The 14236-nt window shown below is 29.9% G+C and overlaps 2 protein-coding genes across 2 annotated transcripts; both read left to right on the top strand.

Moving 5' to 3' along the window:
- Positions 1 to 588: 588 nt before the first annotated feature.
- Positions 589 to 4036, top strand: LOC125873956 (receptor-like protein 34). The gene is made up of 2 exons (XM_049554774.1): positions 589 to 1350; positions 3743 to 4036. The coding sequence occupies exons 1-2, from the start codon at positions 589 to 591 to the stop codon at positions 4034 to 4036; spliced, it is 1056 nt and encodes a 351-aa protein (XP_049410731.1).
- Positions 4037 to 8727: 4691 nt separating this feature from the next.
- LOC125872938 (premnaspirodiene oxygenase-like) lies at positions 8728 to 10507 on the top strand. The gene is made up of 2 exons (XM_049553752.1): positions 8728 to 9670; positions 9899 to 10507. Exons 1-2 carry the CDS (start codon positions 8762 to 8764, stop codon positions 10505 to 10507), a joined length of 1518 nt encoding a protein of 505 aa, XP_049409709.1. The 5' UTR covers positions 8728 to 8761.
- Positions 10508 to 14236: the final 3729 nt, after the last annotated feature.

The following is a 14236-nucleotide window of genomic DNA, read 5'->3' as shown; positions in this document are numbered from 1 at the left end:
CACAAGACTTTCTTTTTGTATTTACATAACTTTGAGAATTCTTCCCATTATCTACAATGATTTCTTCTAATCTTCACCAAATCAATGCGCCTCGACAAAATTCAGATTACAACTCAATAGAACTTCCTGGAACACGATAAATAGACTAGAAGACTGTAAAACATATGACTATGAAACAGATTCTTCAAGTTTGTCCTTTGTATCAGGTGCACTTAGATCGTCAGTCAAGAAGAAAAAGAGTTCTTATAGGGTTATATATTCTGTTAGAGATTGGATCACTCCTCGCATTGGCTGTTGGATGTGTGGTGTTAAGATTGAGAAAGATAGAGCGCAAGTCAAGAAGATGTATCTCTAGTAAAAAGGCATGAAATAATTTCCTATTATGAATTATTGATCTCACTAAAGGACCACATGATAAAAGGCCCAAGGCTAGGCATAAAATACAAACAACAGATTTGGCCCTAACGTAAGATAGACTTTCTGATGCCACATACACACATAGAAGGGAATATTATTGTTAGAATAGTACAGAAATTAATTTCATTTGTTTATTTCTCTTATCTAGAAATAGTTGTATAGATACATAACATGTACAGTGGAGAAAATTTCTCATATTCTTCTTCTTTAAGTTTTCTATCACGAGTCACTGCTTTAGACATTTCTAGCATGCAACTTCATGGTACCACACATTGGAAACCTCTCATTTCTTGTTTCCCTCAACATAAGTTACAATGCTTTCCACGAGAGTTGGCTCATTTGCAGAGGTTGAAATTGATAAGTATCACAAGTAATAACTTTACTGGATCCATTCCGTCATTCTTAAGTTTGTTATCAAACCTACGCTTCTCGAGCAACCAATTTTCAGGGGAAATTCCATCTTCCCTTTCCAATCTGACAAAACTAGAAGTGTTGAGAATACAGAACAATTTTATCCCTCGGGAAATTGGTGATCTTCGTTACCTGACTATCCTAGACCTGCAAGTTAATAATAAGCTAACTGGCTCTATACCACCATCAATCTTCAATATTACTACAATGCACAATCATACTGGAAACCTTCCAAAAACTATATGTGATCATCTTCCTAACTTGGAAGGGCTTTACCTACCAAGCAACTACCTAGGTAATCTTAAGAAACTACAGTGTCTGGCATTATCCCGGGATGAGCTTACTCGTTTTGTCACTGCAAGACCAGATGCTATCTGCAATTTGAAGAATCTAGCTAGGTGCATTATACTTGTTAGGAAATCAATTTTCAAGTTCCGTGCACCATGCTTAGGAAATGTTACCAGTTTGAGGTATCTTTATCTAGGTTACAACATGCTGAATTCAATATTACCTGAAAGCTTCGTGATCTCATAGAATTCAATATTTCATCCAACTTATTAAGTGGGAAAATACCCCTTGAGATTGGAAATTTAAAGGCTGCAACACTCATTGATCTGTAAAAAATAATTTTTCTGGTAAGATTCCTAGCACTCTAGGTGGTCTAGATAAATTGACGAATCTTTCTGTCGCACATAATAGACTAGAGGGGCCTATTCTAGATTCATTTGACAAACTATATTGGTGGTGAAATTCCAAAGTCATTGAAAGGAAAGTACAAAGTACCGCTTTGTGATACAAAAACTGGTCTATATACTCTAAGTTGTTCTGTTAGTAGGATAATTGAGAAATAAAAACTCCCTCAAAGTCCTTATGAGCATCTCAGAAGAAGGGAAAAAGAGAAATATACCATGCTCGAGCTTGGTTCTACTGTAATAAATCTCGATTGAACTATGCAAAAAAAATAAAAAATGACTCATAACATGTCATGTATACGTCATAACATGCGAGATGTGGTAAGCAAAAAAAAATCCATCCTGACAACATTTAGAAATGCATAAGTGCATTCAAATTGAAATAGAGACTACTTAACTGCACCAATCTAGTATAAAATAAGCTTTCTCGCCCCCTTCCTCTCGCTCCCCCATGAGGGCAGGGCACTTTCTGTAAGCTGCTCACTTCCCAGTTGCAGCAACTGATTATTTTCATCAAAAGCTTTTATTTCTTTTAATTGACTATGCCAAGGTCTGATTGTAGAATTCTTCATATACATCAAACGATCACTGAAAGTTGTAAACAGATTTAGTCTTGGTTGCAGGTTGAGTCTCTTAGGTAGACAACTCCATAACAAAACATCCGCAGAAATTTTTATAAGCAGTGTCACGTTTTAATTAAACAAATACTATTACATGATATTAAAAATAGAATATAATACAAATAAAGTACAATCCACGTATAATTCACTTAGCTCGATGGATTATCATTTTTGAAATGGATTCAAATAACCTCACTAAAAGTAAATCCCTCCGTCCATCTTTAATTTATTGATCTATGTTTGACTTGGTACACCCTTAAGAAATAATAAATAGAGGGGTATTTTACTATCTCACCCTTATTAATTACTAGTTTTTAAACACGTGCGTGTACCCATACTATTCTAAAAATATTTTGAATTAATACAAGTTAGTTATAGTAGATTGAAGGGAGAAAATGCAAGTTTAAATTGATGAATGGTGAGTTTATTCAACCGACTTAATTGATGAGCATAAGATTATTAGGTATTATTTGAACAATTAAATTTAGTGGTAAAACTATAATGATATTCAACTTTACTGTTTGATTGATTTTTTTTATATTTCAACAACACAGTTTATGTGTGAATACAATTAGTGACATCGGCTAGCAAGAAATACTTTACTTCTTGTAGTCTCCTTCCCTTAAGGTTCAATTAATATATGTCTTCTTTAAGATGAATATCAGTAATGTTATTAATGGTGTAAGGTTGCAAATAAGTAATATTTATATCGTCCCAATTTACCTAGTTCAAATTTCTACAAACAAAAAGTGTCATATAAATTGAATTGAGGGAATAGTTACTTGTGAAATAGATAGTTAGTAATTACTGACATTAAAAGTTTTATTGAAATCATAGTTACATGTATATGATCCCTTTGCCTAATTCAAAATTATAACTACTTTAATTTGTAAATTTGAAAAAAAAAATTGTTATAATGTATAAGTATAATCATATAATCAAATATAACTTCTACTTAAAATCTAATATCTTTAGGTACAATATAGGAAATTATTTCAAGCAGTTTATGTATTAATCTCATATAGTAATCGAAAATGAGTTTAAGATAGACCAAATAATAAATACCATTTTGTATTCATTTAGAAAGTGACTGGACATTATACAATTGCATTGCCCTCTTGTGTATCCTACAAATTTTAACTTTTCAATTGTTGATTAAAAAAAAAAAAGGTAAAAGGCAGAATGATTAGAAAAAAGTAGATATTTTTTTTTAATAATAAACAAGACATAATGTAAATATATGTCAAAGGCTTTCATTTTATAGGCCTAATTGTTGAAATCCTGTGTGAGTTTACCTGCAAAATACTTATTAATATAAATTTGAATGTGGTATTTCAGATGTTATTGAAGATAGCATAGAAGAAGTTTGTTAAGTAATTAATTAAATGTGATGAGAATATAATTAGTTAGTTTGTTAAGACTGTTAGGAAGATAGTTAGAAGATATTAGAAGGCAGTTATTGTCATGTGTATAAGTAGAGGTCTAATCCTCATTGTATGTGAAGTATCTTGAATAATCAATATAAAGAATATTCCGAAATCACTCTGAATTTCATCATGGTATCAGAGCATTGAGTCAATAATTCTTTGATTCAAATTGTAGATTCGATTCTGGAAAACAGAGCTTTTGCGATTTGCAATGGCGATTGGAGGCGATACAATAACAACAACAACGACTTCTTCTTCTTCTGTTGCTGCACCAGAAACGATGGGATTAATTGAATCAAAGAGGAATCATCCTCTTTATCTCCATCCATCAGACACCCCTCGATCTGTATTAACTACAGTCCAACTTACTAGATCAGAAAATTACTCACTGTGGAGTCGATCAATGATGATCAATCTTCGAGCTAAGAGTAAGCTTGGTTTTGTGCTTGGGACGTGTAAGAAGGGGTGATTACACACCTGAATTATATGAACAATGGGAAAAGTGCAATGCATTCGTGTTGGCATGGATCATGAATACTGTTTCGAAGGAACTGCTAAGTGGGATAGTGTATGCTTCAGATGCTGCAACAGTATGGGAAGACTTGAAGGAACGATTCGATAAAGTAGATGGATCGAGGATCTATCAACTACACAGGGATATTTGCACAATTCATCAAGGTAACATAATTGTTTCAGCTTATTTTACCAAGTTACGGTTGCTTTGGGATGAATTTGATGCACTTGTGCCCCCTCCTTCATGTAATTGTGATAGATCTAGAGTATATGTAGCTCACATACAATATCTGTGACTATTTGCTTTCTTAATGGGGTTGAATGAGTTGTATAGTCCTGCAAGAAGCTAGATCTTGATGATGAACCCTTTGCCCAATGTTGGCAAAGCATATGCGATAAAAGTTTCAGATGAGAGTCAGAGAATTACATCAGGAATGCGCACAGGAGGAGATATACTCGAGGCCACATCATTGTATGCAGGCAAGATGAGTTATGGAAATAGAAATACAGATCATGGAGATAGGGGTGAGTATGCTGGAAGAGGAAGCTATAATGGCAAGAAGAAAGTGAACTGGAATCTGTTTTGTGACCACTGCAAAATGCATGGGCACACTAAAAAAATCTGCTATAAACTTGTGGGATATCCTGAGGACTGGAAGTTTAAAAAGANNAATAAAATAAAATTATATATAAATATATACGCACTAATTATGTTTATATAATTGGGAGTTAAATATTAAGATAACTCCTTATTGTATTAGGTATGATAGGTGTTCGATGAATTATTTGAACCATTTTTTTCGGAACATAATATTGTTGAAAATTATTTAGGACGTAAATATTGTGTACCTAAGTTTATTTTAGCAGTAGAGGTTGATATGGAGATTTGACATCGCTATTTGATGATCCGAGAAGGATTGATGATGGAGTTGTGTTGATCGAATTTCCGATGGACGTTAAAATTTAACTTGATGGTGTTATAGTTCATCATTTGAGTTGTATTTGAGATGGAGGTTTGAGGGTGGTCAATTTGAGCTTAAACGAAGTTTAATTTTAAAAAAAAATATATTAACAAAATATTCTATAAATAATTTTGTTTAGGTCTAAAAATGAAAAATGAAAGATATCATTCATCCTACCATACAACTTGGTGGCATTATTGTTACTAAAGAAGTGAAATAATCATGATTCCGCAATCTTAGAGATGGCAAACGGGCAAGTCAGGCTGATTATAAACGAGTCAAAAATGAATCAGGTGAAAATGAATAAAAATATTTAATCCATCCATATACAATATGAATTAAAAAAATGGGTTAATCAACTAAAAATATGAACATTCACATTATCCGTTGTTTCTTATTAGGTAAAAGAAATAAGTACTCATAAATTACAAATATTTCTTGTTCTTTTTCTCTTAGGGTGTGTTTGATATAAAAAATATTCCTACAAAATATTTTGAGTTAATATCTTAAAATGTCACTGAACTATGAGAAATTATCTTGTAAAGTCATTAAACTTTATTTTGTATCACTAAAATCACTCAACTTAACACATTTGTCTTCTAAAATCACTCAACTACAATTTATCATTAAAACAAATTTGACATGGCATATTAAATTATATTGTATGCCATGTCATTGTGGACCCCACAAATAAATAAACTTATAAAATTTATTTATTTTAATGTCATGTAATCATGGACCCATAAATAAACAAAATTATAAAATTTATTATTTTTATGTCTTCCCCTCTTAAATCTGTTTTTGCAATAAAATTCGTAACATTTTTTTGGGGACTATTACCGACAATCAAAATTTAATTCTTATCAATAACATTTAAAAAAATTCTAATCAACATTGGAAATAAATGTTAAACTCAATGGCACTGACTATATTGCCTCCCGTGTCCACCATATACATCAATTCCAATTTAAAATAAGAAAAACACAAGTAAGTAGTAACATTAGAGCATTTCTAAAAATATATTACATACTAGGCTGTTATGAGCATCATTGTAAGTAAAAAAAAAATAAAAAATAACAATATATTATGTCGTAATAGGTGTTTCACATAACCACAAAAAATTACAAAGATAATTTCTATACTTTGCTATGATTTCCAATCTTCTTCTTCTTCTTCACTTCAACAATGTACTCCTTCATGACTTTTCTCTTAAAGAATCTGCCTCTCTTAGAAGTATGAACTAACCTCCTCTGAATACAGGGAAAAAAAATTAGAATACAAAAAGCCCTAAACCTATTACGAGATTCTACAATAAAAGGATAATATAGATAAAAATTTAGATTTTTTACTCGTTTTGAAGTAGGATTGGTTTAGCAAGCGCGTAGTGGTCCCTTTCGTCGGTATTAGAAACTTGTGGGTGCGGGGGGTGGGGGAGGGGGGTTCTTTTAAAGATTTCATCACACTATTCCTCGAAGAAGTGAAGGAATCCATTATATATGAAATTTTTCAGCATCAATAACCTTAAAATAGACTTTACAACGCCTCTCTGTGGATGAGAATTTTAGGAGAAATAGAGAAAGAAGTAGAAGAAGGAAGCAGGAAATTTGGCAAAAGAAATAGGGTTTTAGTGTTTTAGAAGAAGACAACTTGTGGGTGGGTGGGTGGGTATATTATTAATAAATATATTTTATGTTTTATTTATTTGTGGGGCCATGATTACATGACATAAAAATATATATTATTTTGCCATGTCAGATTTATTTTGGTGACAAATATTGTTTAATGATTTTGTAGATAAAAGTGTTAAGTTGAGTGATTTTTGTAGATAAAAGTGTTAAGTTGAGTGATTTTAGTGATACAAAATAAAGTTTAGTGACTTTACAAGATAATTTGTCATAATTCAATAACCTTTTAAGATATTAACTCAAATATTTTCTCTGAGTAAACAAAGCAACGCCTAACCAATTCTCTTCCGGAGTTCTTGCCTTTTTGGGAACCCAATTATTTTGGCATTAATATTCTTTTAATTTAATGGCGTTCGTATATTTTTTTAATTTTTATTTTAAGTTTCATAGTTTTTATAATTAAAAAACGCACATTACATTGTCAAATACATTTCTTTATTATTCCGTTGAAATTGATAAACGTATGATTTTTGATTGATAACATTTTTTATATTTTATTAAACGTATATCTAATCCAAAATATACTAATAAGTTTAGTCAAATACCTTTAGAATTCTGTAGCGAAGCTACGGAGAACAAAAAGCAATTATACAAATTAAGCAACGCATTATCACTTGCTTCCATAAGGAAATATACTTATAAACTATTATTTTTTTAATAAAAGAATACATTTTTTTGGGATAAGGGGGGTAGGGGGGCTGGAACTTGGAAGGGAGGGTGGAGTGATAAAAAAATTTAAAAAGATTTTGTTTTTAAAGCTTTTAATAAGATCTCTGCTATAATATGGGTATTCATATTTATCCATATTATTCATTGGGTAACTCATTTTTACCCATTTAAAATGTGAGCCGAGTCGGGTGCTTTATCCATTTTTATTTAACTCGTTTTCGATCAACTCATATTCGACTCGACTCGCTCGTTTGACACTCCTATTTATAAGTTATAAGTTATAATCCGCTTTCTATAGTTAATTGATTTGGTAAGGTAAGAAGGCATGTTAATTAAGTATAATTAAGAGTTAAAGATTTTTATGCAAACACATATTTATATATATATATATATATATATGAATCCATTTATTACTGTATATTAACTTGAGATCGTTACTTTAATTTCTGAATTTATCTTCTCGATGTAAATGACAAGTACATGTAATTTTTTTCCCCTTTGGCTAAGTGGTAGTCTTTTTCTCCTAACTCAACTCTCTTTTGAGGAGTTTCTAGATCGTTAGTATATATATCATTTTATAATGTATTGTATTATATTTTAATTATTATATTATTTTGATAAATATAATATTTGTTTGCATTATTTTTCGTCTGTGTATAATATTACACACTAAGAATATGAAGGATAAACCTACAAGAAAAGCAAAATACGAGTAAAACTATTATAAAAGGTAAGATAAAAAAAATATGTTTGTTATATATATAATAACCAAACATGAAGTTAAAAAAAAAATCGGTAACGATGTGAAATACCAGAGCAATCGTTATATAAAATGGAGCCTTTTGTTATTACACAACAAAAAATCTGACGATACGATAATAATAATTAAATTTAAATAACAATCAAAACAAACTTTATATTTTAACTAACAAAGCATAATTTTGTCCCACTCCCATACTAGTCTAGTAAAATAAGAAAGTACATTTATTAAATATCTTCATTCTTTGGTTTGCCACCTTACAATTAGAATATCATTATTCATAACAAAACATAATGTCCCACTCCCATACTAGTAAAATAAGAAAGTACATTTATTAAATATCTTCATTCTTTGGTTTTCCACCTTACAATTAGAATATCATTATTCATTCCTATTAAATACAGCTCATCCCTTTGTTTGGATTGAATTGAAAAAGAAAAAGGAAAAAAGAAATCATTGTTTCGTTGACTTGTAATAAAAAATATTGATTACACCATGTGAATTGTTTGTTGAAAATCAAGTTTATAAATACCACCACTTAGCTACCTTTAATTCAAACCAATTCAATCACTTCACTTTCTCTTAATTGTGTTGTGAAAAAAAAAATGGAGATTCAACAAATTATTACTTTCTTCCTCTTTATCTCTTTCCTCTTTTTTCTAATTCACAAATTGAGAATTAAAACCAAAAAAAGTCATAACAAAAAAATATTACCACCAGGACCTTGGAGGTTACCAATTATTGGTAGTGTGCACCACTTAACAAAAGGAATACCACACCATGTTCTCAAAAACTTGTCACAAAAATTTGGCCCAATTATGTACTTACAACTAGGGGAAGTCCCCACTATAGTCGTATCGTCACCACACATGGCACAAAAAATCATGAAAACTCATGACCTCGCTTTTGCATCAAGGTCACAAACCATGTTGGGAAAGATCTTTTGTTATGATTGTACGGACATTGCATTCTCTCCATATGGTGAATACTGGAGACACATGCGTAAATTGTGCATCATGGAGCTCCTCAGTGCTAAGATGGTCAAATCTTTTAGCCCGATTAGACTAGACGAGCTCTCAAGCCTCGTATCGTCTATTAAATCGATGGAGAACACGTCCATCAACGTGTCAGAAAAACTTTTTTGGTTTATGAACTCTGTGACATGTAGGTCATCATTTGGGAAAGCATGTAAAGATCAAAATGAGGCGATGATAAGTTTGATTCATGGAGTGTTATCTTTAGCTGGAGGTTTTGAGCTGGCTGATTTGTATCCTTCGAAGAAGTTTCTTAGTGGGATTAGTGGGATGGGGTCTAAATTAATTGAGGCACGTAATAAGGTAGACGCGGTGTTGGACAAAGTTATCGATGTGCATCGAAAAAATCATGCAAATGGGAAAAAATGCAATGCTGAATGTGGAAGTAATGAAGATTTGATTGATGTTTTCTTTAGAGTCATGGGGACAGGGGAACTTCCATTTACTCTAACAAACAATAACATCAAAGCTGTAATTCTTGTAAGTTCACTATCTCTTTCTCTTTAATTTTTCGACCATAGACGGGTCGGTCTACAAATTACCATAAAGTTCAAATCTTGATGAATTTGTTTGTATTTTATTTACCATGGTCCATAAAAGAAAAAAGAACATATATATATACAATCCTATTATGATCTAGTCTTTTTCATTAGAAGAGTTGTAAATTGTATGACTTTGTTGATGAAATTTAACTATGGTCATGTGTAGGACATGTTCGTAGCAGGATCTGATACATCATCTTCAACGGTTGCATGGGCATTGTCAGAAATGATGAAGAGTCCTAGTGTCATGACCAAAGCACAAGTTGAAGTGAGAGAAGTCTTTAAGGGAAAGAAAACATTTGATGATGATGACCTTGAGAAGTTGGATTACCTAAAATTAGTGATCAAAGAAACACTAAGGTTACACCCTCCGACTCCTCTATTAGTCCCTAGGGAATGTAGGGAGGAAACAGAGATAGATGGATATACCATACCGGTCAAAAGTAAAGTCCTGGTAAATGTATGGGCAATAGGAAGAGATCCGGAAAGTTGGGAAGATCCAGAAAGTTTTATACCAGAGAGATTTGAGAATAGTTCAGTTGACTTTGGTGGAACTCACTTCCAATTTCTTCCGTTTGGTGCTGGTAGAAGAACTTGTCCTGGGAGACTATTTGGTTTAGCTCTTGTTACTTTGCCTTTAGCCCATTTGCTTTACAACTTTGATTGGACACTTCCCAATGGTATGGACCCAAAAGATTTGGACATGAATGAGGCAAATGGAATGACTGCTAGAAGGGACAAAGATCTCTACTTGATTGCTACTCCTTATACATAATATCTTTATTTAAAAAAATAAATAAATAAAGTTTGAAATATAAGTTAATAATTAAGGATATGTGAGAATAACTAGCCATTGTAATGTTTCTTTTTCCATCATCTATTGTGTTATTGTACCAAGTAATATGACTTGTATTTGTCTTGAAGTTTGGCTCTAAAGAAGAAATAATAGAAAATGTTATATCATTTGCTTGGCTTGGCTTTGATCAAAGGGTTATAGATTGATACTTTATCTCCATTCTTCTTTTTGGTTTTTCATTCTGTCCGATATCCACATTAGAATCTAACTCATCTACGTGCGAGTTAACGATGCAGAAGTACTTATCAATGTCCTGTACCCACAACTCAAAATTTCCTCTCCAAGCTACATGAAACAGATTTCCGTCATCACAACCCTTGTTGATTATCTCCATTTAGTTTATGCAACTCTATTTCCTCTGCCTCTTGGAAATAGACTAAAACCGAAGGGGCGTTGATCATGAAAATTATGAGTTTTTAGAAAAAAAAATTGTTTTTGTTTTCAAAATAAAAATTAATATTTAAAAACTAGAGTTGCATTTACCTTCCTCTTTTTAAAATTCAACAAGTGAAAAGAAACTTCTGAATAAAACAATTGACCTCTTTAATTAACGAAGAAAACAAACTAGACAAATTATGATAAATTAATCATTGTATTTGTCAAAATAAAGTACGTGTTACCATATGTTTCTAATAGTAAAAGTACATGAACATAGATAATTTAATCATCATAGAATTTTCAAAATAAAATAAAGATAATTTAATCAAGTAGAATTTTCAAAAGAATTTTATGTACTTCTAGAATTTTTTTCTCCTAACTCAGCTCTCTTTTGAGGAGTTTCTAGATCGTTAGTATATATATCCTTTTATAATGTATTGTATTATATTTTAATTATTATATTATTTTGATAAATATAATATTTGGATAGATTGCATTATTTTTCGTCTGTATATAATATTACACATTAAGAATATGAAGGATAAATTAAACCTACAAGAAAAGCAAGATACGAGTTAAAACTATTATAAAAAGGTAAGATAAAAAAAATATGTTTGTTATATATATAGTAACCAAACATAAAGTTTTAAAAAAAATCGGTAATAATAATTAAAGTTTGAAATATAAGTTAATTAAGGGTATGTGAGAATAACTAGCCTTTGTAATGTTTCTTTTTTCATCATCTATTGTGTTATTGTACCAAGTAATATGACTTGTATTTGTCTTGAAGTTTGGTTCTAAAGAAGAAATAATAGAAAATGTTATATCATTTGGTTGGCTTGGCTTTGATCAAAGGGTTATAGATTGATACTTTATCTCCATTTTTCTTTTTGGTTTTTCATTCGGTGGTGTCCGATATCCATATTAGAATCTAACTCATCTGCGCGCGAGTTAAGGATGAAGAAGTACTTACCAATGTCCTGTATCCACGACTCAAAATTTCCTCGCCAAGCTACATGAAACAGATTTCCATCATCACAACCCTTGTTGATTATCTCCATTTAGTTTATGCAACTCTATTTCCTACGCCTCTTGGAAATAGACTAAAACCGAGGAGGCATTGATCATGAAAATTATGAGTTTTTAGAAAAAAGTAGTTTTTGTTTTCAAAATAAAAAATAATATTTAAAACCTAGAGTTGCATTTACCTTCCTCTTTTTAAAATTCAACAAGCGGAAAGAAACTTTTGAATAAAATAATTGACCTCTTTAATTAACGAAGAAAACAAACTAAACAAATTACGATAAATTAATCATTGTATTTGTCAAAATAAAGTACGTGTTGCCATATATTTCTAATAGTAAAAGTAAATGAACAAAGAAATTTAATCATTATAGAATTTTCAAAATAAAATAAAGATAACTTAATCATGTAGAATTTTCAAAAGAATTTTATGGACTTTTCGAAGTTGAAAATTATGTAAATTGGAAGAAAAGGTTGTTATTTTTAATGTTGTTTTTTCATTTAAAATAAAGTAAAATATGAGTAATACAAGAATTAAACTTAATAACCTCTTTCACTTTTCAAAACAAATTCGTAAATCTAGATTATTTGTAAAAAAAAACACTAAAACATCAAAATACACAAGAAATAATATCCTAATCATTTTTGAGGATGAGTATTTTGTTTTATGGCCTATCTCAAATAATGATTTTAATAATTATATTCATCTCTTCTTATATAATAACATTATAATTATTTATCTGGACAATTTCAAAAACCTTCCTTTAGGTTTCGTCGCTCTATAACACTCAGCTCTCATGATTTACGATATTACGTCTATCTCTCTTATTTTGATAATCATTCTTTAAATTATTTAAAATAAATATAAATCAATTATGACCTAACAGAATTACCTTTCTTTATATTAATTTCATCATATTAATACAAATTATTAAAAACTCAACTTATTTAATAAATACTTTAAAATAAATCGATACAGATAAGTTCATATATATATACGTATACACACACGTGTTCTTTTTTTAGCAAATAAAGATACACATTTCTTTATTATTGATTCATTTTAAAAGTAATTATTATATAAATAATTTTTAAATAATGAATTAAGTCAAAAAAATGTAATAATTTATCCAATGTTTTCATAGTATAATCTTTTCTAAAATAATTTTAAAATTAATTAATAGCTATAATCAAATAAAGAATAAAATAATTTCGCATTTTATTTTTGTCCTACCAACTAAACAACCCCCACTCAACCCTTTCATTTTTTTATTTTATTCCTTTGGTTTTATTCGTAAATGGAATATTCTTTTATACCTAATTAGCTTATGTTCATCATGCCAAAAAAAAATAAAAATACAGAAAATTATTTAAATTATATGGCATCCCATAGCTTAAGAACTCTTTATTTGACAGAATATGATCAGGAAAATATATATAAAAGAATGAAGTCATTTCTAGACTTGTTAGTTTGTTACACCATGTGAATGATGTGCTAGAAGATAAATGCACTCTTATTTTACTTATTAAAATAATTATGATTTCTCAATTTCAAAGTAATTATTTTAAGCATTAATAATTAGAGTAGTAAATTTAATATTTATATATATATATTTAGTGAATTATATAAATATATATACATTATTTGAGTAAAAATTAATTGGTTCAGTCAAATTTACTCCCGAATTTTTAGTTCTTTCTTTGATATAGCTATCTACTAACCTTTAACTATAATTTTCGATCTTCATATTTATCTATAAAATTGATTCGAATGCAAATATTATAACTCTAAATGTGTATGTTGAAAGTTGAGTCTAACATGACTAGATTTACAAAAAGTTACGAACCTAGATGCCTGTAGAGGTTTCAAAATTTATTTATACACATTATTACTCAATAAAAATTCAAATTAATCAAATTATTGATCCGAAATATAAAGAGATAATAGTAAAAATACATATTTAAAACATTATTTTTCGTGAGTTCTCAATTTGAATTATGAGGTATTTACGTTTTTATCTGAATTATCACTAACCATTTATCATAACATACTTTGACTAATATTCGACAATATGTGGTGTAGACTCTCTTTTTGTTTAAAAATGATGAATGACACTCCATAAAGATAATTAAAGAAATTAATTGATTTTTAAAAAAAATGTTTAAGAAATAATGGCCAAAACACTCCTGAAACATCACATTTTTGTGAGTTTTCTATCTGAACTATCATGTGCTTGCGTTTTTTAA

The sequence above is a fragment of the Solanum stenotomum genome, chromosome 8 (assembly GCF_019186545.1).
Source record: "Solanum stenotomum isolate F172 chromosome 8, ASM1918654v1, whole genome shotgun sequence".
In the NCBI taxonomy this organism is placed as follows: Eukaryota; Viridiplantae; Streptophyta; class Magnoliopsida; order Solanales; family Solanaceae; genus Solanum; species Solanum stenotomum.
This window is presented reverse-complemented; position numbering and strand designations above follow the sequence as displayed.

Coding starts and splice junctions, on each gene's coding strand:
- LOC125873956 (XM_049554774.1), top strand. CDS start 589: ATGTACAGTGGAGAAAATTTCTCATATTCTTCTTCTTTAAGTTTTCTA. Junction 1,351..3,742: donor CAATATTACCTGAAAGCTTC/GTGATCTCATAG, acceptor TTCAAATTGTAG/ATTCGATTCTGGAAAACAGA.
- LOC125872938 (XM_049553752.1), top strand. CDS start 8,762: ATGGAGATTCAACAAATTATTACTTTCTTCCTCTTTATCTCTTTCCTC. Junction 9,671..9,898: donor ACATCAAAGCTGTAATTCTT/GTAAGTTCACTA, acceptor GGTCATGTGTAG/GACATGTTCGTAGCAGGATC.